The sequence below is a fragment of the Alexandromys fortis genome, unplaced genomic scaffold (genome assembly GCF_014885135.2).
Source record: "Alexandromys fortis isolate MF-2015 unplaced genomic scaffold, M_Fortis_MF-2015_v1.1 scaffold_284, whole genome shotgun sequence".
Classification (NCBI taxonomy): Eukaryota; Metazoa; Chordata; class Mammalia; order Rodentia; family Cricetidae; genus Alexandromys; species Alexandromys fortis.
Genome location: NW_026068160.1, coordinates 308315 through 333110, shown reverse-complemented (window position 1 = coordinate 333110; position 24796 = coordinate 308315). Strand labels below are relative to the sequence as shown.

Below are 24796 nucleotides of genomic sequence, written 5' to 3'. Positions count from 1 at the left end.
AATGTGGGTTTTTTTTTTCTAATGAGTCTATTAGCTCTATTTTATCTTCAGCGCTTGAGATTCTCTCTTCCATGTCTTGTATTCTGCTGTTCATGCTTACGTTTGTGGTTCCTGATCTTTTTCTCATGATTTATGTTTCTATAATTCACCCAGCTTGTGTTTTCTTTATTGTCTCTATTTCAGTGTTCAAGTCTAGAATAGTTTTTTTCATATATTTGATTGCTTTTTCTTGGTTTTCTTTAAGTGATTTACTGATGTCTTCCATTTTTTTTTTAACATTTATTTATTTATTACATATACAATATTCTGTCTGTGTGTTTGCCTGCAGGCCAGAAGAGGGCACCAGACCCCATTACAGATGGTTGTGAGCCACCATGTGGTTGCTGGGAATTGAACTCAGGACCTTTGGAAGAGCAGGCAATGCTCTTAACCTCTGAGCCATCTCTCCAGCCCCTGTCTTCCAATTTTTTGTTTGTCTTTTCCTCCATTTCTTTGAGGGAATTTCTCATTTCCTCTATCAGATTTTTTTAAAGATTTATTTATTTATTTTTTAAAGATTTATTTATTTATTATGTATACAGTATTCTCAGTATTCTGTCTGCATGTATGCTTGCAGGCCAGAAGAGGGCACCAGACCTCATTACAGATGGTTGTGAGCCACCATGCGGTTGCTGGGAATTGAACTCAGGACCTTTGGAAGAGCAGGCAGTGCTCTTAACCTCTGAGCCATCTCTCCAGCCCTCCTCTTTCAGATTTTCAAACATTCTCTTGAAGTTATTATTTAGGTTATTTTCTTCTGCTCCATCTATATTTGGTTGTTCAGGTCTTGCTGTTGTAGGGTCGTTAGGTTTTACTGGTATTGTGTTGCTCTTTGTGGTGTTGTGTGTGTTCTTACCTTTTCTGCTCATCTTTTCCTCTAACAGGTGTGGTTGGGGCTGTCTGAATTCTGTTGATTAATCTTCTAGGTGCCAGTGAATCCAAAGTTCAGATGGTTGTTCCTCGTGGTACAGTCAGTGCCACGGTTCTAGCTATCCCCTTGGTAACTCAGTGTTCCTGGAGGTTGCTCAGCGCTCCTGGGGTTTGCTCTACTCCCATGTAGTTTGCTGTCTCAGGCCTGCTCTAGCCTCGGTTGTTAGCTCAGACCTGTTTCTGTCAATGTCACTGGTCTGGATCCCCTCCTGCAGAGGTCCCTGGCTTGGGATTGTCCTGCAAAGGTCTCTGGCTCTAGTCTTCTCCCTAGGAGTTCCCAGGCTCAGGTGTGCCCAGCCCTGCAGAGGACCTGACTCAGGCTTACTCCCTCAGAGGTCCCAGACTCATGCTCAGACCCGCAGAGGTTTCTGGTTCCTGCCTATTCCCTTTGACGTCCCAGACCAACACCCAGACCCACAGAGGTCCTGGTTCAGGCCTACTCCCTCGGAGGTCCCAGATTCATGCCCAAACCTTCAAAGGACCTGGCTCAGGCCTAGTTCCTTGGCAATCCCAGACTCACGTCGAGACCTGTAAGGGTCCTAGCTTAGGTCTACTCCCTTGAAGGTCCCAGCTTCATGTTGAGACCCTCAGCGGTCTCTGGCTCTGCCTCACTTACTCAGTGGTTGCTCCCCTGTACCTGTTCCTGTGGAGTTTGCCATCTGAGGTCTGCTCTGGCCCAGGTCATTGGCTCAGTCTGCTCTGTAAGTGTCCCTGGTCTGGATCCTCTCGCACTCCTGTGAGCACCGTCTCAGTCCACTCCAGCCTAGGGTCATGGTGTTTCGCTGCAGCAGTAGAACCCTGACTAACACTGGAGTGGGACACCTGGTACCATGGCTTTGTACCCAGTGCTGCTGCCCCATGTTACAGGCAGTGAGATGGGCACCAATCTAGAGCCTTGGTTCTGGCCTCACATCTCTAGACCAGGCCTGTTTGAAGCAGCCGTGGGCAAGGCTCTGTCATGACAGGCAGCTTGGGATGCGTGCTTGGCAGGCCATCTGGAATCCAAGACAAGGCTCTGCCACCACAAGGCCTCCACAGGTGCACTCAGCAGGGGGTTCACATCCCGTGACCAACTGCTCCAGCTGACAAGTCCCTAGTCCTTCCAAAGCAGACAACTGGCCTGCCTCCCACAGCCTTCCCGATGACAGGAGCCACCTCAGCCACACAGGACTCACTTTTTATTATTTTGCACATGTGTTGGCTTTCCTCCCTCCATCATGTGAGTGCAAGGGTTGAATTCAGATGTTCTGGCTGCGCTGCGAGCACCTTTGCCCGGCTGTGACCTAGCCGCCGTTCTGCACTTAGCACGCTTGCTTTAGCGTCCTGGTGCTCTGCTTCTCCTAGTCTCAGGTCTTTAGAATTTAGTCTTTAGGTTGTTTTTTTCTAATTTTATGTGTGTTAGTGTTTGTCTGTCTGTCTGGACACCACACACCGCAGTGCCCACAAGGCTGGAACTGGAGTCCTGGAAGGGTAGTGGAGATCCGGTCCTCTCCCAGAGCAGCCAGTGCTCTCAGCCTTGGACCTGATTTGTCAGCCCTGGGTTGTGTTTGTTTGTTTGTTTGTTTTTTCGTACTGTAGTGGCTTTGGGGCTCATTCCCTGTAGGTGGTCACTTCAATCAGCACGAAGTTTGTGGGACTGGACGTCACAGCTGTGATGGAGCACAAAAAGCCTTCTGGGGACTGGGCTGCTGCAGCCTGTGTGTCAGCAGCAGGGACGGCCCTCGGGGATCAAAGGTCTGGCCTGTGGTCGTGAAGTCCAGGGCCCACATGGTCGCACAAGCAGCAGAGCTCAGGAGAGGCTGCAGCCGTGGTGCACCATGGCCTTGAGTTCACCTTCCAGCAACTGAGCCACCCATTGCCAGCAGAATCCACAGGGCAGGAATCCTGGGCCCCAAGAAGAGCCGTCAGCGCCATCCCAGTGTTCACCCTGAATGTACCCCTCATCCCCGAGAGTCTAAGGCCTAGACCTCACCAGTCCAGCCTTTAGCACTTGCTCAGGGCTGCTGAAACTATGTAAACCTTCACCTCCTGACCGGTCTGCCTCCACCCCCCAGCTGCTGTGGGCCACAGCCTTCCAGTGCGGCTCTGAGCACTGCCAGCTGAGTTCAGCCCCTAGTCCAGACAACTGCAGGGAATTTTGTTCAGGCTTCCAGTGTTCAGGCATGGCAGAGCCACTCAGTTCATGGCTACCCAAAAAGGAGTGTACAGGAAGGAACAGATAACACACAAAGGTTGTGTTTCCACAACCACCAACCTCCAACTGGGCTTGCAAAGAGCCTCCCAAAGTAAAGAAAGCCACAGCTGGGACCTAGACGGGGCCGCCTAGACGGTGCTTGGTGACCTCACTAGAGACAAGGAGCAGCCGCCTGCTGTTCAGCGGCTGTGCACTTGAGGACACCTCCAATACTAAAGTCCACCAGGGCAGATGGGGAATGCAGCTTTTTTAAAAAGCCATACTTTATTTTTTTTAAATGATTTATTTATTTATTATGTAAACAACATTCTGCCTGGGAATGCAGCTTTTTTTTTCTTTTTTTACTTTTAGGATTTCTCTGTGTAGACCAGGCTGGCCTTGAACTCACAGAGATCCACTTGCTTCTGCCTCCCAAGTGCTGGGATTAAAGACAAGTCCCACCGGGCCTACTTTAAGTGCACTCTCAGCAGGAGGCAGGTGGATCTCTGCTGTTCAGGACAACCAGGTTCGCATAGAAAGCACCAGTCTCAAAATTAAAAAAAAAATTTTTTTTGTTACTTTAGTGTGCTCATGTGGGGCTGATGCTGAGCCCTGGGCCTGGGGGCTATGTGCCCACTCCCCCTGACTGAACTTCTCTGCTGCTGTGGAGACTGGCTGTGCTGTCTACATTGTCCTCAAACTGATCATCCTCCTGCCTTAGCCACCCAAGAAGCTGGGTATCTATTTTCTCTTAGGCTGTGTGGTCACTGTCCAGCACCCTGCAGTGGTTGCCGCTCCAGTAACTAACTAGGTCTTCTGAAGAGATGGGGTTTCACCCGGCCAGACCGTGGGCGCACAGAAGACATGGCCGCGCAATGATAGACATGAGACCATATCCCCCTTTGTCAAACCCAGGCCAAGGCTTGGCTTGCTAGGGCTGGTGGGCTGGGTAGCCGTCTCCTCCGTAGGTTTTCCTCCCAGCAGGTCTTACCTTATCCTACCTCTCCTTTGGATCACTCCTTCCCCTCAGTTTGTACCTCCCTCCATGGCTGGCTGATTGCGCACTGGAAACACCACGCGGGGCCCCAACCTGAACCCCGAGTGGACGCCAGGGGGCGCGAGGCCAGGCTGACAGCTCAGGGCGCCAGGGAATGGAGGCTGTGGCCGGGGAGGGGAGGGGGAGGGAGGAAAGGAAGGATAGAGACGGAGTAGAGGCTTGGCCATGGGTGGCAAAGTGCCTTCACTGTGCCCCAGGAAGATGAGGCGGGAGGATATCGACATTAAGGCCAGCCTGGGCTACCTGGTGAGATTGTCTGAAAGGGGGGGGGGGGGCGGGAGCAAGAGCGGCATTTGTGGAACGGGCGAAATGGCTCCACGGGAAAAGCGCTTCACTCACAAGCCTGAGAACCTGAGTTCGATTCCCAGAACCCTGTTAAAAAGATGCTCTTGAAGGCACATCTCTGTAATCCCAACACGGGGTGCGGAGGCAGGAGAATGCCCATTGCTGGTCCCCAGGTTGAGCAAGAGATCCTGTGTGCTCGCGCGGGGGCTGGGGAGGCTTTGGGGTCTCGTGTTGTTATGTCGGGGTGTGCCTTCCCTGCCTTGCGCGTTCCCGAGGCTGCAGCGTCGCCTCCCTGGGTCTTAGCCGCCGCCCCCTCTCCCTTGCCCCTGCCCAGGTCTGCCAGGAGGGGCGGGTGTGTGAATGCGGTCACACCTCGCCTGACGGTTGTGTGAGGCGCCGGATTCCCCGGGCTTCCAGGCCTGACGCTAAGGGCGGAGCCCACACCGGGCAACTCCCCGGGGTCTAGTGCTGGGCGGGAGAAAAGCCTCCCCAGGCGGCTTTGGAGCCGGAAGAGTTAACAGCAAGGAAATGACCAATCAAAGGGGAGCTGGCGGTGGGGGGCGTGGCTCATTGTAGAACAGCTGCTGTGTGTGCGCGGACCCCCTCAATCCCACCTTATTCCCAAAAACAGAATGAAAGGAAAACCGTGGGTGCTGGGCGTATCCTGCAAGAGCAACCTCCCTGAGGCAGATGGGACATGAGGGCCTGGCGTTTGGGGCTCAGACCAGGGTCACCCAGGTCATACTTTGTTAACCCTTGAAATGGGAGAGCAAAACTGTAGAGGCCAGGAAGGGAGCTGGAGTGACCCCTCCCTCCAACTAAAGGTTCGCCTTCTAATGTGTCAATCATCTTAAACTGGAATTATTGGTAGACTCGCCCACTGATGATGGCCAAATCCTCTCACCTCTGAGCCCTCAGTTTTGAGTATGGGAGCCCAGGCTAGCCTCTGAAGTGCTGGGATCCAGGCGGGAAGTTCTCTTTTATACTGCCCTTTGGGGGAACATTCTGAATCTGAACCCATTCTCGTTCAGACTGATTCGGATTTAGGGCTCTGTGGCAAACTATTTTATTGTGTCGAACACCCTGATACAAAGCAATGGGGGACTGTACTTCATTTCCAGCCCATCATACAGGCCAGTAGTTCATGCAGGAGCCTGGAGGCAGGAACTGAAGTGGCGGCCATGGGGAGTGCCCCGGGGGTGGAATAGCCCACACTGAGCCATCATCTGTCAAGAAACTGCCCACAGACACGTCCACAGGACAGCTTGGTGGAGGCCTCTTCTTTGAGGTCACTTCCCAGGTTTGTGTCATGTTGACAAAAAAGCTAAGCTCACACATTGAGAGGTATGTATAAATGGTTCACACGCACACACACATGCATGTGTACACACGTGCACATAGTCACATGCACACACACACTGCACACACGCACACATGCACTGCACACACACGCACACAGTCACATGCATGCACACGGTCACATGCACACATGCACCATTGCATGTGCGCACACATGCACATGGTCACATGTGCAGACAGATGCATATGTGCACAGTTTTCCTCCTGATAGAGCACATTAGGGAGACTCTCATCTGTCCTGACTTCATAGACAGGAATAAAACTGAGTCATGTAGCAGATTCAGGCGGCTGTCGGGCACACCGGGCACATGGCTGTAATGGAGCTGCCTGGGAGCCTGAAGCACCCAATCTTGAGTCCAGGACGGCATTAGCAGCAACGCCCCGTCAGCGGCAGGTGCGGTGGATCCAATGCACGTTCCACCCGACTCTGATGCGTGCAGGCACACACTAATATATATTTTAAAACGTCTGATGCTTTTGCGTTCTCAAACCCCAGAAAACTGAACATGACTCAAAGACTAAATGCCACACGGGCTCGTGGGGCAGACAAAGCACACTCGGAGCATGTGAGTGTCCGTATGGGCTCACGCGAGGAGAGCTGCTGCTGCCGACTCGCCAGTACAGGCTTGTTCTTTATAGTTTTAGCCGACGGCTGCGGTTTGTGTGCACACGAGGAGCTCAGAGGACACCGTGCAGGTCCCCTTCTCGCCCACCGTGGGGATCAAACCCCGGCTTTGCCACAAGCACCTGTGCCTTGCTGAGCCTTCTCACGAGCCCTAAAGCCATGTTTAAGTGTGCATGGTTGCCATGGAAACCCAGCATCATTTGGGGGAGAGAGCTGCAGTAGATGGGTCTAAGTGAGAGGTGGGGCAGTGGCAGGCTGGGACTGACCTGACAATGTCTGAGGTCCAAGGCTGCAGGGATACGCACTAGGGATGAAGGGGTACTTAGCTTTCCAGGTGTCCCCAGGCCCATGGGACAGGAGAAGCTGGTGGCTCAGTAGTCCTGGGACTAGTCAGGCAGCCTGTGTCCCTGAATGGAAGGTTGGAACGGAGTCCAGGCTAGGGAGTGGTAAGTCTCTAAAAACTGTCTTATGGGGATGGGGTGGATATGTAGCTCTTGTGTAGTGCTGAGTTCCGTCACTAGAACATCCTGAATAAGTTAATGAATGACGTGTGGTATGAATGGATGGACTGGAGTGGCGTGTGACCTCCAAAACAACTCCAACCCTCTCAGTGCCTTTGTTTGTAAAATGAGGCTCAATATTAAATATTACCTCACGGCCTTGGAAGGGCTCTGCAATGAGCCCAGCACAGAGCAGGTTCTCAATAAATGCTGCTCCTTGCTTTCATCTCCCCTCCCTCCCTCCCTCCGTCCCTCCCTCCCTCCGTCCCTCCCTCCATCCCTCCCTCCCTCCGTCCCTCCCTCCCTCCGTCCCTCCGTCCCTCCCGCGGAACCTGCAGGTGCAGGGAAGTAGGAGCCTCTCCTGTCACTTTAAACCGTGTATTAGCCGGCGGGTGAGTGGCGCGGCTCAGCCAACCAGCGGAGGGCTTGTGAAGCTCCCCGAGGCGGAGCTCCTCCAGACCACACCTATGGGCGGGGCCAGAGGCGCGCTCAGCAACGCGCAGGGAGGGCGGGCCGCGGGTCTGGAGCGCGCAGGTGGCGGCGGCGCGGGGTGAGTGTCCCCCGGGCGCGGGGCGCGGGGCGCGGGACGCGGGATGCGGGCGCAGCCTTCATCCTGATCCGACCCCAAAGCAGGTGCCCTCTGCAGAAGGGGGGGCGCCGCTCCACTGGTGCCCCCCTCAATCCAGGATTGGGAAACGGGGACCCTGAGGACCCCTAAATCCTTCCTCCGGGTCTTCATCCCTGAGCTCCCAGGCCCTGAGGTTGGGGCCACCTCCCTCGCTGCTCATGTGGTCCCCATTCTCACCTCCCTCCCATTGCACCCTCCTCGGGCTTGTCAGATAGGTGGGGGCTCTGCAGGGCCAGTGCTGTGGGGCCGCGGGAAAACTGGGGTCCACTCCCTGACAATCGGGGCCTGCAGAGGCCTAGAGCCCGCACCGGGGACTCCCGCGCTCTGTGAGAGGGGCGGCCTGCATCTGCTCCCAGGGACAGAATTATTCGAGGTAACTGAGGATGGGGTGCAGAGGAGGTCGGGGGTGGCAGCCCCTCCGCTTGTCTGCGGGCAGCATTGCGGGACTTGTTTCATGGTGACCTTGGGCAGGTGACAACACCTCCCTGACCCTCAGTCTCCTCTTTGGAATGTAGACATTGAAGAGACTGTCTCAGATTCCCAACACGTACACCCCATTTTTGCCAGATGGGGATCCCAGTCTTTGGCCGAAGGTTAGGGGAGACTCAGTTTTGGGCCCTTTAAAATGGGTTTAGCCTGGCAGGGTCATTCCTGTCCTGGGGAGACTGAGCCAGAAGGAAGATCTGCAGCTTGTGGCCAGCCTGGACTACATAGCCAGATTCTGCCTCATAAAAAAAAAAAAAGCATAAACAAAAACAAACCATGACATTGATTGATGGGTAGTCTGGCCTTCCCGGAGGAAGCTAGGGCCAGGACAGGATAGTTCCCACGTGACCATAAGACAGGACCCGCCTGCAATCAAGACCCGGCCTCCATCACCCCAGTCCCACTGGTGTGGCTGCCTGGGTCACACCCTGACCCACATACCACCACCTACACCAGGGCCCAGCCGGTTCCTGGGCCAGGTCCCAGGTGGGAGGCCAGGCATTTAACCCCTGTCCCTTGCAGGACAGTGAGGTGAGCCCTAGACAGGAAGCCTGACACCCCCAAATTGGTGTGCTCCAACTAGCTGAAACCCCGTGGGAAGATCAGAAGGGCCGGTAGGAGGGAGCGTGCTGTAAACACCCTCTCCTGGTGATATTAATTATGATATTGCGCTCACTAAATGGGGTCACAGCTGACGAGAAAATGGATGTCTTTGAAGGGTGTGACCAGAATCAGTGGCACGGTGGACTGGAGTACACAGTGGTGCTCAATGTGTGTGTACTGGATGAAATGACAGCCAAGGGCTGGTACAGGGTCCTCGGCTCCACATGGAGTGCTGGGACACAGAGGGGGTCAAGGGCTGTGGGCACTGCCAACCCACATCCAAAATCCAGAGTGCCAGCTCTGACCCAGCCGTGCCTGCCCTCCGTGCACACCCAGGCCCCGGGTTTTGGGGAATCGGTGTGGGGGGGGGCAGCTGCGTGATGCCCAGCAAATGTCTGTCACTCTCTGGGCCTCCTTCTGATGTTGCAGAGGCCAGGAAGCTCTGGGTTACATTAGGAAAACTGTCTTAGGTCCACAATATTTTTAGGGGTTTTGGAAGTGGTTTAGCTTCTTTTCAAATCACATTAGTAAAAAACAAAATGACCCCAAGCACATGGGGATGGGGGCACTGTACTCAGAAGCCAGGCGTGGTGGCTGACCCTGCACCTGGAGGGGGGAACCAGGAGTTGTCTTCCATCTTCATCTGCAGCATAGTGAATTCAGGGCCAGCCTGGGCTGTACAGGAGACCTTGTTCATCTGTTGGTTCTGAAGTCATTGTAGAGAATGAGTTTCCTTGTCTGAGGGAGAGGCTCCGTACATCTTCAAGCCTCAGTTTCCCCTCTTGGGTAGTCATCTTATTCTCATTAGTGTGTCTCTGGGAATAATCCTGTCGCCCCCACCTGCTCTCTCAGCCCCACCCTCCCACGTGCTGCCTGTGGCTGTGGGGAGGTCCCAGGGGTGCTGGGCGGGGAGGTGACGGTTGGGTGGCAAGCAGGGCGGGCCAGGCTTCCTGTCCTCCTCCAGACACAGGGGCCTCCACTCAGGGCTGGCGGAAGTGTCGGGGCCTGTAGCCTCCCGGTGTTTACCCTGTGCCCCAGGGGCCCTGCCCCCCCCCCCCGCGGTGCCCATCGGTGAGTTTGACCCCACCACCCATCTTTGTCACCTCAGAACAGGAAGGTGTCCCACAGCTGTGGGCTCAGGTCTGGGGTCAGCAATAGCTGTCACTTCCTAGGCCAGGTGGCAGCATCAGGGCCCATCTTTGGTACTGCCTCCTGCCACCCCAGGTCAGCCTTTCAAGGGGTACTGGGTGGAGTTCCGGGCAGCCAGGTGGGCAGCTGTGGCCGTGAGAGATGGTGTCTGACATGGGTTGGGATGGCTGGTGGTGTGAGTTGGTTGGTGTGTGTGGAGTGGGGACAGCAGGTGTGACTCCTCAGTGGCTTGCATGTGGCAGAGGGGAGATGGGGGAGGTCTGGTGACATGGATGACTTCCGGGACCAGAACCCATTACCCAAGAGCCTCTTCAACCTGGCAGCAGTTTATCTGGCCTATCGCAGATGGCCACCACCTCCCCTGTGGCTCCCAGGCTTGTGTGGGTGAGGGCCTGGCCGCAGGGATGGCCACGTTGCCACGCAGGTGGCAGGTGTAGGGGGCTGGGTCCCCATCCTTCAGCACATTTTAGGGATTCAGGCTGGCTGGATCCCACAGCCACCAGGCCACAGGAGGACGGTGGTGTAGAGGCTCCAGGCTGTCGCTGCAGTGCTTGGGAGACTGAGGCAGGAGGATAGACATGAGCTCGAGGGCAGCCGGGGTATAGAATCCAGTGAAACAAAAGACAAGCCACAGTCTGGCCGTTTGGGGCTTTCCTCCCTGCAGAGGACCTTCTGGAAGCCTCGCCCAAGCAGGGGTGGGAGGGTAGAGGGCCTCAGGAGGAATCTGCTGCCGAGCCCCTGCAGTGTTCCTCCTCTCGCACTGCGCTGGGGGAACCTGCCATGCGCAATGACATGCAGCTTGAATCCCTGAACTCTAGAAGCTGAGGCAGGAGGATCCATAGTTCCAGGCCAGGTTGGGCTAGGGAACAAAAAACAAAGGACAGCTAACTTTTAGTGTTAGGTAAACTGAGGCTCAGGGCTAAGTGGGGCTAGGACAGTCTGATTCTGTGGTCATCTGGCCCCGTCCAGTCTGTTGCTGGGCCTCCTGGGCCTGGGCTGTCACCAAGCAGCCCAGCAGCTCATCAACTATGGATGAGGACACCGGCTCCTGTGACAGCCCAGCCTTGATGTGCCAAGGATTCTGTACACCCCACCTCACGCAAAGTGACCTGAAGTCTCCAACAAAACCGTTCCTGGCATTTCTGTCTCCTACAGATGGAGAAACTGAGGCACAGAGCTGAGTGACTTGGAGCCAGGTGAATGGTGGATTCCGAGGGTGGTTGAGACCCATGGAGCTCCTGACCTGGGCAGGGGAACTGTCCACGACCCTCTGGGGACCCAGCACATCATTCCTTGACTTTCCCACTGTCCCACAAAATCCACTGTCCCTTCTTGTCGTTTGACCTTGGCAAGTAACTTCCCCTGTTGGGAAGTGACTCGGTTTCCCTACATCTGAAATGGACTAGACCAGTTCTGTCTAGAATTCAGCTCACTCACTACCACTCCGGTCCTTGCCCACAAATGTCTACCCCACTTAAAGCCCCTCCCACCACGGCCCCTCCATCCTAGCCCCGTACGACTGAGACGTAAGTGTCCTGTGGCCCAGGCTGGGCCATCTCTGGTGGCCTGACCTGCTCCTGCCTTGGGCTTCACTTCCTTAGTCCTCCCTACAACAGGGAGGGAGGGTGGAATTTCCCTGTTCAGGCCCTTGTTAGCTATGACTCAGACCCTCAAACTCACCTCTCTTTTCAGACAGATACTAGACGGAGGCCAGCAGGATGTCATATTTTGGGGAGCATTTTTGGGTAAGGCCTGCTGCTACTTCTGCTTCCTTCTCATTTTCAGTGCTCTTATTTTGGTGAAGGCTCCCAAAGGGCTTTAGGGACTTTTATGGTCAAGGGGGACCTGGGCAGCTGGAAGTAGAATGGAAACATCCCTGGCAAGGAACACAAACTGTAACACTGAGCAGCAAGTCTGAGGACAGTGCAGAGCTGGGTGTGGGGTACATACCTGAGATCGCAGACCTAGGGAGGCTGAGGCAGGAGGGTGGCCAGTCTGGGCTACAGAGTAACGTGTTTCCACAATGGCATGTTCCAAAGCATGCCTCACTTGCACCTGGGACCAAACTGAACTTCCCAGATCTGGGCAAGCCATGCAGGGAAATTCCAGGCCTTTTTTTTTTTTTTAATCTTGGAAATTTTTTTTGGGGGGGGAGATTGACTCCCCAATCTCTGCCCTCTTGGCCACCTAGGCCTGCTGCAAATGGAGTCTGGGCTACCATGGAGGCAGATTGTGCGGCTCAGCACATCTCAGGGCTCCCCACAACCCTGTTTGCAGTAGCCCCGAAGGCCGGTTTCTAGGATGTGCAAAAGCTATTACAACCACAAGAAACACCCTGAGTCCATTTCAGAGGTGTGACACTTGGTGGCACTCAAGGACCAATGTCCCCTCTGGGTTGGTTGGGCAGTGAACTGGGGAGCCACCGAGGATGCAGAAGCAGCCCCAGATTGGGAGTCTGGAGTCTAGGAGGCATCAGGCTGAAAGGTCCCTTCCTCCCCAGTAGGCCCACAGCTTGCAAAGTGGTAGCTAGTTGCTAAGCAACCGGTTGCCCCTAGCAACAAGCCCCATTCCCTCCCATTCTCCCTCCCCAGCTGGGACTCCTCTTACTTGACTCTGCTTTCTTAAAGGGCCGGCTGTCCCTTGCCACCTGCGGGGCTCAGATTCTCCCAAGGCCTCTGAATGGCTGTGTGACCCCCCGGGAGGTGTTCTGGGGGCTGTCATTAGAACCCCTGGACTGCAGCGGCAGCCCAGAAGACACCCACATTTGGGAGCAGTGGCAGTAACTCCTACGGGATTGCCGGTGTTTTATATTCCATGTGGTGTGAAAACGGGGGAAGAAGTCAATGAGCGAGGAGAGAATAGAAGCCACCCCAACTTCCCTCCCATACACACTCCAAGATAGCACAGCTGCGAGGGTTCAGCCCTGAGTCAGGGTCCTACTGGCTCAGAGGTTCTCCTCAGGAAGGGGCTGGTCAACCAGCCTCCATTTTCTCAGGAGGTTGAGCAAATGAATGAGAATTTTGTCTTCTGGGACATGGATGTGTGGCTGAGATATCAGACTCCTTTTCTGCTAATTCCCTGCTAGGGATGGAGGCCAGTGCCTCAAATATAATAAGCAGAGGCTCCATCCCTGAACCACGCCCCCAGCCCCACATTGGGGGATTCTAGGCAGGTGCCCCACCCCTGGGCCACGCCCCCAGCCCCTCACTGGGAGATTCTAGGCAGGGGTTCCACCCTGAACCACACCCCAATGCTTAGGGGTGCCCAGGTCCTTTGCGACCAGTCAGAGTCAGAAGCCTAGAGAGCTCTGGGGAGCCATGGAGGATGCGCGGGCACTAGAGGGTATGGAGCAGTGATAAAGTGTTCTTTGGCTGTCACCCAGAAGTTCTGATCAGAGACACAGGCTCTGGACATCTCTCCTCAGACCCTCGGCTGTCTGCCCACTTCGCTAAGGCAGACAGTGCTGAGGGCTTGCCAGGTCTGGGAAACCCGCCAGTGGCTGACTCTGTGTTAGTCCCAGATAATGGCCTGGGCGGCAGTGCCTGGTGCAGCCTCACCCGAGGATCCCCAGCAGCGGCAGGTGGGCTCAGTGGGAGCCTGTGGAGCCCTCGCTATTACCCAGAAGGCCTTTGTGTCCAGCAGAGTACCAGACACATCTTGCCCGTGAAGCCGTTGTGTGGCAGTTGCTGCTCATTGTCACCATTTGTCGTACGAGAGAGAGAAGGGCTCAGGATGGTGCAGCCACCACCCGAAGTAGCCGGCGCACTTCGGTTGGAAGAGATAATATATTCTTCTGGCGGGGTGGAGGCGAGAGCTCTGAGTAGCCACGGGGCTGTAGAAGGTGGGGAAGCTGCTGGGGCCAGGAGGAAGCTGAGCTGAGGAGAGGAAGCAGGAACACACTAAGGACTTTTGGGGTGTTGGCCGCTGAGAACCATGGGTCTGGGGTGGGGGATGGGGACGATGGCAGGGACATTCGGACATAAGGCTTTCCTGGGTTTGTCCTGCTTTGACTTGGTTGGAAAAGTACTTGCATCACAAGCAGCAGGATCTAAGTTCAAGGCCCCAGCAGCCATGTAAAAAGCTGGCATGGCAGGACAAGTAACAGCGCAGGGGGGCAGAGGCAGGCAGAGGGCGATAGAGGAAGACCCGTGATGTCGACCTCTGGGCACATAAACGGGCACCCAGGAGGAGATGGTGGAGCCTTAAAATGCAGTGAAAGTCCCAGGCTTCCCACTGGCCAGGGGAGAAGTGCAGCCCACCAATCCAGTTAGGTCTCACCCCCTCTCCGCAGAAGGCCTGTCTCTGTTGCTAGGCAACCTGGAGTCCCTTTCTGCCTTCTACATCTCTTCTCTCATCCCTTACAGGGTGACAAAAACCATGGCTTTGAGGTCCTCTACCATTGTGTGAAGCAGGGCCCTGTGGCCACCAAGGAACTGGCTGATTTCATTAGGGAAAGGTGAGGCGCGGGGCACACCCACTCGGGGCACGCACACCCTGGGCTCTGGTTCACAAGGTCCTTACTGGGATTCAGGGAAGGACCCAAGGTGTAGATCTCCTGGGTCTCCGGGAATCAAATGACCTAGGCATTTGTTTATTTTTATTTTATTATCTATTTTGTGGAGGGGTCGGTGCTCATTCCAGGATACACACGTGACGGGCAGAGGACAGCTTAGTCAAGCTGGTTCCTTTCACATGTGGGTTTTGGAGACTGAACTCAGGTAGATCTTAGACTTGGGCCATCTCACTGACCAGCATGCACCGTGTTCCAGGGTCTGTTAACCTCCTCTGCTGAAAATGAGATGGCGTACTCATGAGAGGGGTTAAAACCCAAGTCCTGGCATCAGAAGTGGAAACATGCGTGATGAAGGCATGATGGTGTACCCCCATAACCCCAGCACTAGGGCGAGCTGAGGCAGAGCTACCACGAGTTTGAGACCCGCCTAGGCCACATATACAGACCATTAAAAAAAACTAAACTAAAATTAAAAAGATTGCTTAAGGAAAAACAAAATTATCCAATCAGTTTCCAAAACTTTGTTTTGAGAGCAAGGTGTAGAGATGGGGGGAAACTGAGGTAGAGGAAGGCCTGTCTCAGGGTACTTGAATCTGCCTGTCTTTGTCCTTCTTCCGATGCAGGGCCAGCATCGAAGAGACATACTCGAAGGCCATGGCCAAGCTGTCCAAGCTCGCCAGCAATGGCACCCCGATGGGGTGAGTGCAGCTGGGTGTGTGTGGGGGAACCCTAGTAAAGGTAACCCAGGACCCGAAGGACTCAACTTCTGCCAAGTTCCCTGTGCTGTGTGAGGGTCCCGGGGGTATCAGACACTCTGGACTCTGCCTGTCCCCAGGACCTTCGCCCCGCTCTGGGAGGTCTTCCGTGTGTCCTCGGACAAGCTGGCGCTGTGCCACCTAGAGCTGACGCGGAAACTTCACGACCTCCTCAAGGATGTGCTGCGCTATGGCGAGGAGCAGCTCAAGGCCCACAAGAAGGTAGCGGCCGCCCTGGCAGGCATGCGGGGCCTGGGGCACTCAGGACCCCAGATGGGCCTGTGCACCCACTTGCAGCTTATGAGTGTGTGTGGATGAAACTGGGAAAGCGTGCTTAGGTGCCCTGCCCTGCCCCTGACTGGGGGATTCTAGGCTGTCACTCCACCCCTGACCCAAAGCCCTTCCCTGCTTTTCCCTACCTACAGTGCAAGGAGGAAGTTCTGGGCACTGTGGATGCAGTGCAGATGTTGGCCAGCGTGGGTCAGCTCTTGCCGAAGTCTCGGGAGAATTACCTGAGCCGCTGCATGGACGTGGAGCGGCTGCGCAGAGAGAACACCAGCCAGAAGGAGATGGACAAGGTTTGTTGGTCCCACAGCGCTGGGCACTAAACTGTGAGGCCATCTCCCCTGGATTTCAGAAGATGGCTTGGCAGGGTGGTAAAGCCACCTGATGGTCCCCATGGCGACTCACACGGTCCTCTTTCTATGATTCCCAGGCAGAAACCAAAAGCAAGAAGGCAGCTGACAGCCTGCGGCGCTCTGTGGATAAGTACAACTCTGCCCGGGCTGACTTCGAGACCAAGATGTTAGACTCAGCCTTGGTGAGATCCTCACCCTGTGGCGGCTGGCCCTCACACTCCCTGCAGGGGTGCCCTGTTCTCAATCCCATGGGCCCAAGGCAGGAGGATCAGGAATTCAGTGTCATTCTGGGCTATATATCAAATATAACACCAGCTTTGGCATTCTGAGAAAAAGAAGAAATTTTCATTTAAACAGATTACTTATGGATTTGTTGTTGGAATTGAAGTTAAAGTATATTCAAAATATATAGGTTGGTTTAATTTAGCAGTTTTTCTATAATGTGGTGTCTGTTAGCAGTGTTGGCCCTTTGCTCATCAACATTCAAAAAATTCAAACTCAACAAAACACCATGCCCAATCCAGATGCCGGAGTATTTTCCACCCGTGTATTGTGTATTCTTTTTATATTACTTTATTCTCTCTTTAAAGACTATTATTTTTAAACTGTTTATTTTTGAAAATTTACATCTAAGCTTGTTCAGAGGTCTTTAGCAGTCTGGGCCTGGCTTTTTGTGTGGGTATCTGGCTGCATGGGCTCCCTGCTGACGGGTTTCCCGTAGCACATGGCGACGGGGGGGGGGGCTGCTCTGCCCCTTACGATGGGTTTGCCTTTCCAGAGGGCATTGGCCCCTGAGAGCAGGGTCACTGCTCCACCAGTCCCCAAATACGGACACGGAGACTTATTATTAATTATGAAAGGCTTGACCTTGGCCTTGGTGTTCCCAGCTAGCTCTTATAACTCAAGTCAACCCATGTCTGTTAATCTATGTCCGTCATGTTGCTTTTTACCTCTCCTCTCTTCTGTATGCGCTAAAGTCTCCACGTCTCGCTGAGGAATCCTGCCTTTCTTTCAAGTTCCTCTCTCTGCTCAGAAGTCCCGCCTATCCTCTCCTGACTAGCTATTGGCCATTCAGCTCTTTATTAAACCAATCAGGTGCCTGATAGACACATCTTTATCAGTGTAAACAAATACTCCACAACGTGGGTTTGCTACTGCAGGGGCGTCAGGCATGGCTGGATCCAGGCGTTCCAATGGCGTCATTAGGATGTCGTTGGTTTCTGGGGACCTCATTCCTAGGCTGGCAGAGGACACACTGGTGTGTTTGTGTGTGTGTGCAAAGAGTAGCTGCGTCTCTGATCCAGCAGGACCATTTTTCTTTTTTGAGACAGGTCTCACTATGTAGACTAGGCTGGTCTCGAACTCAGAGATCCTCCTGCCTCTACCAGTACTAGGATCAAAGGCAGGCACATGGGGGCGGGGAGGTTGGGGGGCAGAGGTGCGGTTTTAACTTACCCCAAAAATCCGAATGTGGAGTCTCATGCTTCCCTAAGCCGATCAGAGCTGGAAGCGGGACTGCTCTGATTGGTCAGCCTGGGTCACATGCCCTTCCCATCTCAGCGCTTTCAGGCCATGGAGGAGGCCCACCTGCAGCACATGAAGGCCTTGCTGGGCTCCTATGCACACTCCGTGGAGGACACCCACGTGCAGATCGGGCAGGTGAGGATAGGCCCCGCCCTCCTGCCCCGCCCACCGAGGGCCCACCCCTCATGCCCTGCCCCCTACCAGGTGCACGAAGAATTTAAGCAGAACGTGGAAAATGTGACGGTGGACATGCTGCTCAGGAAGTTTGCAGAGAGCAAGGGCACCGGCCACGAGAAGCCTGGTGAGTGACAGCTGGGCCTCCCTGACCATCGGTTTCTTTGGAAAAATGGGCTGGTGGCAGTTCTCTGTCCCCTAGCCCACGTAGAGAAGGCATCTGATCTCACATAGTCCCAAAGGCGGCATGAGAGCGCTGCTGGGAAGCTCGGAGGTTCCTCCAGGAACCATTGCGTACATGATGCCCTTGTGAGAGCCGAGGGAAGGCCGGGCTTGGGTCCTTTGCTCACAGCTCGGCTCGCCGGGACACTATAGTCGCGTGTCTCTGAGCGCTGCCTCATCACTGAAGTGGAGACCACAATCCCCTAAATGCTGGCACACTGTGTCCCCAGACCCAGGTGACCAGGAAAGCCTTCCTCCTTGCCGGCTTGCTGGCTTGCTATCCAGTCTGCCTGGGTCTGCCGCTCCTAGGTTCCCCTCACACCCTCCATGGCTCCCGTTGTGGAGCCTGCTGCCCTGCCAGGCAGCTTCTGTCCCTCAGATGCCTTTCTTTTTGCCCCAGGGCCTCTGGACTTTGATGCCTACAGCACAGCTGCCCTGCAGGAAGGCAAGTACGTCTGGGCCTGGATGCCCAGGCTAGACCAGGGGTGTGGGAGGGGGTTCTGAATAGAAAGGGGGAGAACCTTCTAGAGGTTAGCATGCCTTCCCTCTGTCTACAGCAATGAAACGCCTCCGAGGAGCCAAGGCCTTCCGTCTTCCAGGACTGAGCCGGAGGGAGCCCCGTGCCTCTGTGTGAGAAATTGCTCCACCCTGGTCCAGGCTAGCCCAAAATTCTGCCTCTTGTTCCAGCTAGCATAGAAGTTCCCTGTGGCACTCTCCCTATGTCAGACCAGCCCAGATCACTTCAGCCTGGGCTAGCCCAGAAAACCTCTGTCCCAGGCTAGCCCAAGAGAACCACTCCCTAGACTAGTCTGGAATTCTTCCTTTCACCTAGGCTGGGCCAGAAGCTGCTTGGCCCATTGTAACGTAAGTTGGACATGGTCCCTTCCTTTCCCATAGCTAGCTTCTCATCTGCTCTGCTGTTAGAGGCCATCTCTGACAGCTCCCTCTAGATGCCCCCCACATCCCCACATATTCTCTCTCTCTCTCTCTCTCTCTCTCTCTCTCTCTCTCTCTCTCTCTCTCTCTCTCTCTCTCTCTCTCTCTCTCTCTCTCTCTCTCATTTTCCGAGACAAGGTTTCTCAGTGGCTATGGAGCCTGTCCTGGAACTCGCTTTGTAGACCAGGCTGGCTTCAAACTCACAGAGATCCACCTGTCTCTGCCTCCCGAGTGCTGGGATTAAAGGCGTGCGCCACCACTGCCCAGTTTCACATTCTCAAAGAAGCCCCAGGGTTCCAGGCTATGGGCTAGCTTGGGGCAACATGGTGGGCATGCCTTCTGCTGGCACCAGACACTTACCCCTGTTCCTTTGTCCCCAGTGACTTCCTGGAGTCTGATTCGGGGGTGAGTACTGTGGGGGAGGGGCAGAGGGTGGGCAGGGCTTGTTCTTCAAGGCCTGAGGAGGCCAGAGGGGCCCAGGGTGGGGCTCAGAATCCGGTCTGGCCTCTGTGGTCTCCCTGTGAGGGACTAAAAGCTCTACTGTGGCTCAATTTCCCCTTGGATTTACCTACATCCTGGAATATATTCTGGTGGGAGTTGAGGGACCTGACTCTGCTTCCCCAGGTGCCTCCAGAGGTGGACGAGGAAGGCTTCACTGTGCGCCCTGATGTCTCCCACAACAATATCCTGTCTGTGACTGTGTCCCCCTGGGGGGGGGGTCAGGCCCAGGCCCTTGTTCTGTGTAAGGGGGGTGAGAGCTGGGCAGTGGGGGTGCAGAGACTGGTGAATCTTGGAGTGTGAATCCAGTCGGTAAGTTCCAGGCCAGCCGGGGCTATGTAGAGAGAGCCTGTTTCAGAATAAAGATGGACAGGCAAGGTGGGCTTCCTAGAGGAAGGGCATCAGTGTTGGACTGTAGTGGCTGTATAGAAGCTCCCAGGGTAGTTTCCTGAGCATAAAGGGACCTCTGCGTGGGGGAAGTGTGTTCAGATTTAAGACTGGCTCCTTGACAGAGGTGTACCCACAGCCGAGCCCCCGCGATTCTCCTCTAGCGACTCTGATTTTGACGACGAGGAGCCTAGAAAGTTCTATGTTCACATCAAGCCTGCCCCACCCCGCACCGCGGCCTGCAGCTCCGAGGCTGCAGCTGCCCAGCTCAGGGCCACAGCCGGCAGCCTCATCCTCCCGCCAGGCCCAGGGGTGAGCTGGGCAACTGGGACTGTGAGGGGCACCGGGGTCAGCAGGCTGCAGCTGAGCCTCATGTTGGTTGGTTTCTCCCTTTTTCCTCAGGGCACCATGAAACGTCACTCATCGCGTGAGTAGCCTGGCCTGTCTGGGTTAGAAGGTGCCCTTGGAGGGGAAGCAGGCCTGGATGGCGGGGAACTGGGATTGCGCACCCTCGGGCTCCTCCTCCACCGAACAGCTTCACTGTGGGACTAATGGGAGCTGCATGGGCAGCGGGGGCAGAACTAGAACCCCACGCTGCTGTCCCCTCTGTCCATGTTGTCACCTTGGGCCTCTGTCTGACAAATCCAGACGTGGTCCTGGTGTGACAGAAGCTCAAGGCTCTGTCTGTCCTAGGGGACACTTCTGGGAAGGCACCGAGACCTCAGTCAGCCCCACGGACCGGCAGGTGGGTCTTGCGGGGACATGACTGTGCAGGCAGATGGGCCCCACCTCCCGCTTCCTCACTACGAAGCTATTGGACACTAGGCCTGGGAGGCCTGTGGACACTCTAGGGGCTTTAGTTGTGGATGAAACTGGCATGTCACCCAGCGCTCAGGAGCCTGGGCAGAGTGAGAGCCTGCCTTGCCAAACATGGGGTCAAAATGCCTTCAAAGCCTGGTCTTAGCATGGTGATGCAGGCTGCTCTGGGCTGAGTGGGTGATGCAGGCTGGGTGCGCTGAAAGACTGTGGGAAGGCCTCAGGTGCCAGACTCGGCCCCACCCCTGTCGTTGTCCCCAGCTGTGCCGAGAGGCCGCTGGCCTCGGAGGAACCACTGTCCAAGAGCCTCTTTGGGCCGCCGCTGGAGTCAGCCTTTGACCACGAGGACTTCACGGGTAGAGGGAGAGCTGGACAGGGCCCCACAGTGGGTGGGCCCTTGTTTGGAGGGGCGTGGCTATGGGCGTGTGGAGGATATGCTAATGTGGGAGGTGACATCTGGATGTAGGCGTGGACTATGCTGACCACGCCCCTGGCCCTGCCCCTTCCTAGGCTCCAGCAGCCTGGGCTTTACATCCAGCCCATCTCCTTTCTCTTCCTCGTCCCCTGAGAATGTGGAGGACTCAGGCCTGGACTCTCCATCGCATGCTGCCCCCGACCCATCCCCTGAGTCCTGGGTCCCCCGGCCGGGCACCCCGCAGAGCCCACCCACCTGCAGGATGCAACACCCAGAGGCCAGGGGCCCGATTCCCCGTGCACCCTCGCCAGGCCCGTGGGGGCCAGAGGCAGGCACAGGTGAGCCCAGCGGGTGTCCCTGGTAGACTGGGTGCCAGGTGGAGGCCTTCCTAGGTGGGACCATCAGATGGTCAAGCAAAGGCCCTGTGTCAGGAAGGTGGGTGTCGACTTGGCCATGTGTGGTGCTGGAGTCTCCTTTTGGCCATGAGGCTGAGAGTGAGCTGTGGCAGTCGGGTGCTGGAAGGATGGGTGGGCCTAAGACATCTATGGACTCCGAGTTTGAAGGAGGCGTGGCTAAACCCTATGGCCACTGCTGAATGGAGATGTCATCAAAATGGGCATCTCGCCCACTCAGGCTGTGGGGAAAACACCCGGCCAAGAGCCTAAGTGGCTGGGAGGGACGAGAGCGCGTCAGGCTCTCACAACTGCCACCTGAGGCCTGGTCACACTGGCGGGCAGCTGGCATCCATGGGAAAGAATCTGGTTCCTGGCAGAGCCAAGGGGGTGTGACAGCAGAGCCAAGGAGGCTCAGGTGTGGCTTACCCACCTCTTGAGCCGCCAGTAACGACGCACACCCCGACTCACACACCGCTGCACCCTGGGCTCTTACCCAGAAGCCCTCAGCCCATTGTTTCTTACGGGCTAACGCCCCAGCTCCTGCCAGAGCCAGCCCTGCACTGTCCTCTTTCTAGACTCCTCGCTGCCTGCTGACTCCACCCCCAGGGAGGGCCTAGCTGCACCACCCAGGAGACCTCGGTCCAGAAAAGTGTCCTGCCCACTCACCAGGAGCAACGGTGACCTGGTGGGTAGCATGGTGAGGCAGTTTCTGTCGGGAAGGGGCCGCCCCTGTAGGCAGCTCTGGGCAGCTCACAGCCCTGATCCTGTCGTTCCCTGCAGTGCCGATCCCTCAGCTCCTCCCCTCTGGGATCTTCTGCCCCCAGCATCGTCCCGGATCGGCCTGGCTTCTCCACTCAGATGGCGCATGGTTTGTAGGGGCAGCTCCTCTTGAGGTCTTGGGTCCTCTTTTCTGGGATGCTGGTTAAGTGGGTGAGGCTTGCCTTGCTTCTGACCCCCCATCTTCCCACAGGCATCTCCCGTGGCCCCAGCCCTGTGGTCCTGGGGTCCCAGGACACCCTGCCTGTGGCCACAGCCTTCACTGAGTATGTTCATGCCTATTTCCGTGGCCACAGCCCCAGGTAGGCTGTCTCGCGGACAGTGATGCCAAGTGCAGGGTTAACCTGAGGGCATGTGATTGAGGCTAGGGAACCCTGAGGTTCCTCATTGGGGGTGACTAGGGACCTTGAAGCAGGCCTGCCATCCCTGTGGTTGACAAAAGGAGACCTTAACATTAAACCACAAAGAAGAGGGACCATTAGACCCTAAACCCAAGCTAGGGTTGCTCAAAACACGAGTTATTCTGGTTTGAGATTCCTGGTGGCCCAGGAGAAAAGGGACCTAGGGAAGATATTTTTTTAACCCAGACTGTGTGTGGTGTGGGGGGTTCACCCTGCCAGGCGGGGATGGAAGAGAAAGAAGTTGGGGAGAGGGTGCTGGGAACAATTAGAGCTTCATTGGAGGTTTGGGTGCCAGGGGGAACCAAGAGAGTGGGAAACACAGAGCCCCGATCCCACATCCCGTATTTCCCCGGCTCCCCAGCTGCCTGGCTCGAGTCACAGGAGAATTGACCATGACCTTTCCTGCGGGCATTGTGCGAGTGTTCAGTGGGACCCCACCCCCACCCGTCCTCAGCTTCCGGCTCGTGCACACGGCGCCCGTGGAACACTTTCAGCCCAACACTGACTTGATCTTCAGGTGCCTTGCATGGGTGATGGGAGAAGCTGCCAGGGGCTCAGGGCCTTAAAATGCCTGCAGTGCCTCCAGCCCTTTGCTCTGTGACGTGAGGCGGCTGGCCTTCCCTCTCCCACCCACGGCAGCTCAGACTGGAGTGGGAGAGCATTTCCTGAGGGATGAAGATGTTCTGTCCCCATTTCTGCAGTGACCCCTCCCAGAGTGACCCAGAGACGAAAGACTTCTGGTTGAACATGACGGCGCTGACAGAGGCCCTGCAACACCAGGCGGAGCAGAACCCTACCGCCTCCTACTACAACCTGGTGCTGCTGCGCTACCAGGTGGGGTGTTGGGGCAGGGCGGGATGGGGACGCATGAATCCTGCAAGTGAGCAAGTGGTTTCTGGCGACTGTGCGCTCTCCTGCTCCCTGCTGGCCACGCGGAATACTGAATGTGGTTCTAGTGGTTGCATATTGCTTGAACTGGACTAGGTGGAGTGCTTGCATAGCCCGTGGGAGGGACATGGCAACGTCGCCCAATCACCTCTGTCTTCTTATCCTTAGTTCTCCCGCCCTGGGCCTGAGTCAGTGCCTCTGCAAATGAGCGCCCACTGGCAGTGCGGGCCCACGCTCACACGGGTCACGGTGGAGTACAGCTACCGTGCGGGCGCCACCACGGTGTCCACGCCGCTCACTAATGTCCAAATCCTGCTGCCTGTGGGAGAGCCGGTGACCAGCGTGCGTCTGCAGCCTGCTGCCAGCTGGTGAGCCACCCAGTCCCGCTGTGAGCACAGGCCAACAAACAAGTGTAGCTGTGCCACACTGTAGCTTATGCATGGGTGGGGAAAGGAGGCTCCACTGGACAGTAGGTTAACAGGTCCCACACAGGTGACTCGGCTGCTGACCCATCTTCCCTTGCTACCAGGAGCACAGAGGAAAAGAGGTTCACGTGGAAGCTTCCAGATGTGTGTGAGACAGGAGGTGAGTCACAGCTATGATGAGGGCTGCTGAGTGGGAGAAGTCATGGGTAGGCAGCACTTGTTAAAACTGGGGATACTCTGGCGCACCTGAAGAATCCCTGAGCAGGGTTCTCAGGACAGGGTGGGCAGTGCTAAGGGCCTGCGGCGGGAGCGCATCCCTGACCCCAGGTTCTGCAGGCTCCGGCCGCCTGTCCGCCAGCTGGCAGCCGCAGTCAGGGCCCAGTACTCCCAGCCCGGTGGCCGCGCAGTTCACCAGTGAGGGTGCCACGCTGTCCGGTCTGGACCTGGAGCTGCTGGGCGGCGGCTATCGCATGTCCCTGGTCAAGCGGAGATTCGCCACAGGTAGCTGCAGGGCAGGGCTGGGCTCTCAGGCCAAGTGCAGAGGAGCCCACGCAAGGAACCCACGCCAGGCCCTGCTCTGTCCCCACAGGGATGTACCTCACCAGCTGCTAAGGTGCTCCGGGACCTCCTTCCCTCCCGCCCACTTCTTCTCCCCCAGCTCAGGCTGGACTCGACTGAGCCAAGACTCCTCCCTCCTCCACTCCAACAGGCCCGGACCTTTTAGTATTCTTTAAATAAACACTTTTCTAACAAAATAAAAAGGAATCCATGTGCCCGTTCTGTCTTCCAAAGCCAGACCATGAAGGGAAAGGTACTGGTACCCGTAATGCATTTCCTCTCCAGGGCAACATGCCCTCTGACTCCCCACACTAAAGGGAGGGAGAAGTAGGTGAACCCCTAGAGCAGCGATTCTCAACCTTCCTGTCTCTGCGACTCTTATATACAGTTCCTCATGTTGTGGTGACCCCAACCATAAAAGCATTTTTGTTGTTACTTCATAACTTTACTTTTGCTTATTGTGAATCTTAATGTAAATATCTGATACGTGACCCCTGTGAAAGGGTCATTCAGGTCCCCCCCCCCCCAAGAGTTTGTGGTCCACTAGTTCAGAGTCACTGCTCTAGAGAGTTCTGAGGGATACATAGGAGTTCACAAGCTGGAGAAGGGCAGGCGCACTAGGAGATGAGGGCTTGGTGTG

The 24796-nt window shown here is 55.8% G+C and overlaps 1 protein-coding gene across 6 annotated transcripts; it reads left to right on the top strand.

Annotated features, from left to right (window-relative positions):
- The first annotated feature begins 7476 nt into the window (after positions 1-7476).
- Positions 7477-24348, top strand: Fcho1 (FCH and mu domain containing endocytic adaptor 1). Of its 6 annotated transcripts, none has more exons than XM_050127780.1 (28): positions 7477-7518; positions 10990-11030; positions 11531-11579; positions 14199-14290; positions 14971-15045; positions 15183-15324; positions 15528-15680; positions 15818-15922; positions 17301-17399; positions 17469-17565; positions 18061-18105; positions 18218-18290; positions 18977-19001; positions 19221-19278; positions 19615-19793; positions 19884-19908; positions 20175-20226; positions 20559-20653; positions 20808-21050; positions 21683-21792; positions 21888-21975; positions 22078-22186; positions 22647-22802; positions 22987-23119; positions 23342-23541; positions 23703-23758; positions 23935-24099; positions 24188-24348. In XM_050127780.1, exons 3-28 carry the CDS (start codon positions 11553-11555, stop codon positions 24208-24210), a joined length of 2625 nt encoding a protein of 874 aa, XP_049983737.1. In that variant the 5' UTR covers positions 7477-7518; positions 10990-11030; positions 11531-11552; the 3' UTR covers positions 24211-24348. The 6 variants fall into 6 exon arrangements, with proteins under 6 accessions (XP_049983737.1, XP_049983735.1, XP_049983736.1 ...); XM_050127778.1 differs by having other exon boundaries at positions 7496-7518; positions 11527-11579; XM_050127779.1 differs by lacking the exon at positions 7477-7518 and adding an exon at positions 9605-9756.
- Positions 24349-24796: the final 448 nt, after the last annotated feature.

Bases quoted from the DNA above. Each gene is read 5' to 3' on its own strand.
- Fcho1 (XM_050127780.1), top strand. From the start codon at position 11,553: ATGTCATATTTTGGGGAGCATTTTTGG. The intron at 19,909-20,174 runs GTGAGTAGCCTG...TGTCTGTCCTAG, and splicing joins CATGAAACGTCACTCATCGC to GGGACACTTCTGGGAAGGCA. The intron at 24,100-24,187 runs GTAGCTGCAGGG...CTGTCCCCACAG, and splicing joins CAAGCGGAGATTCGCCACAG to GGATGTACCTCACCAGCTGC.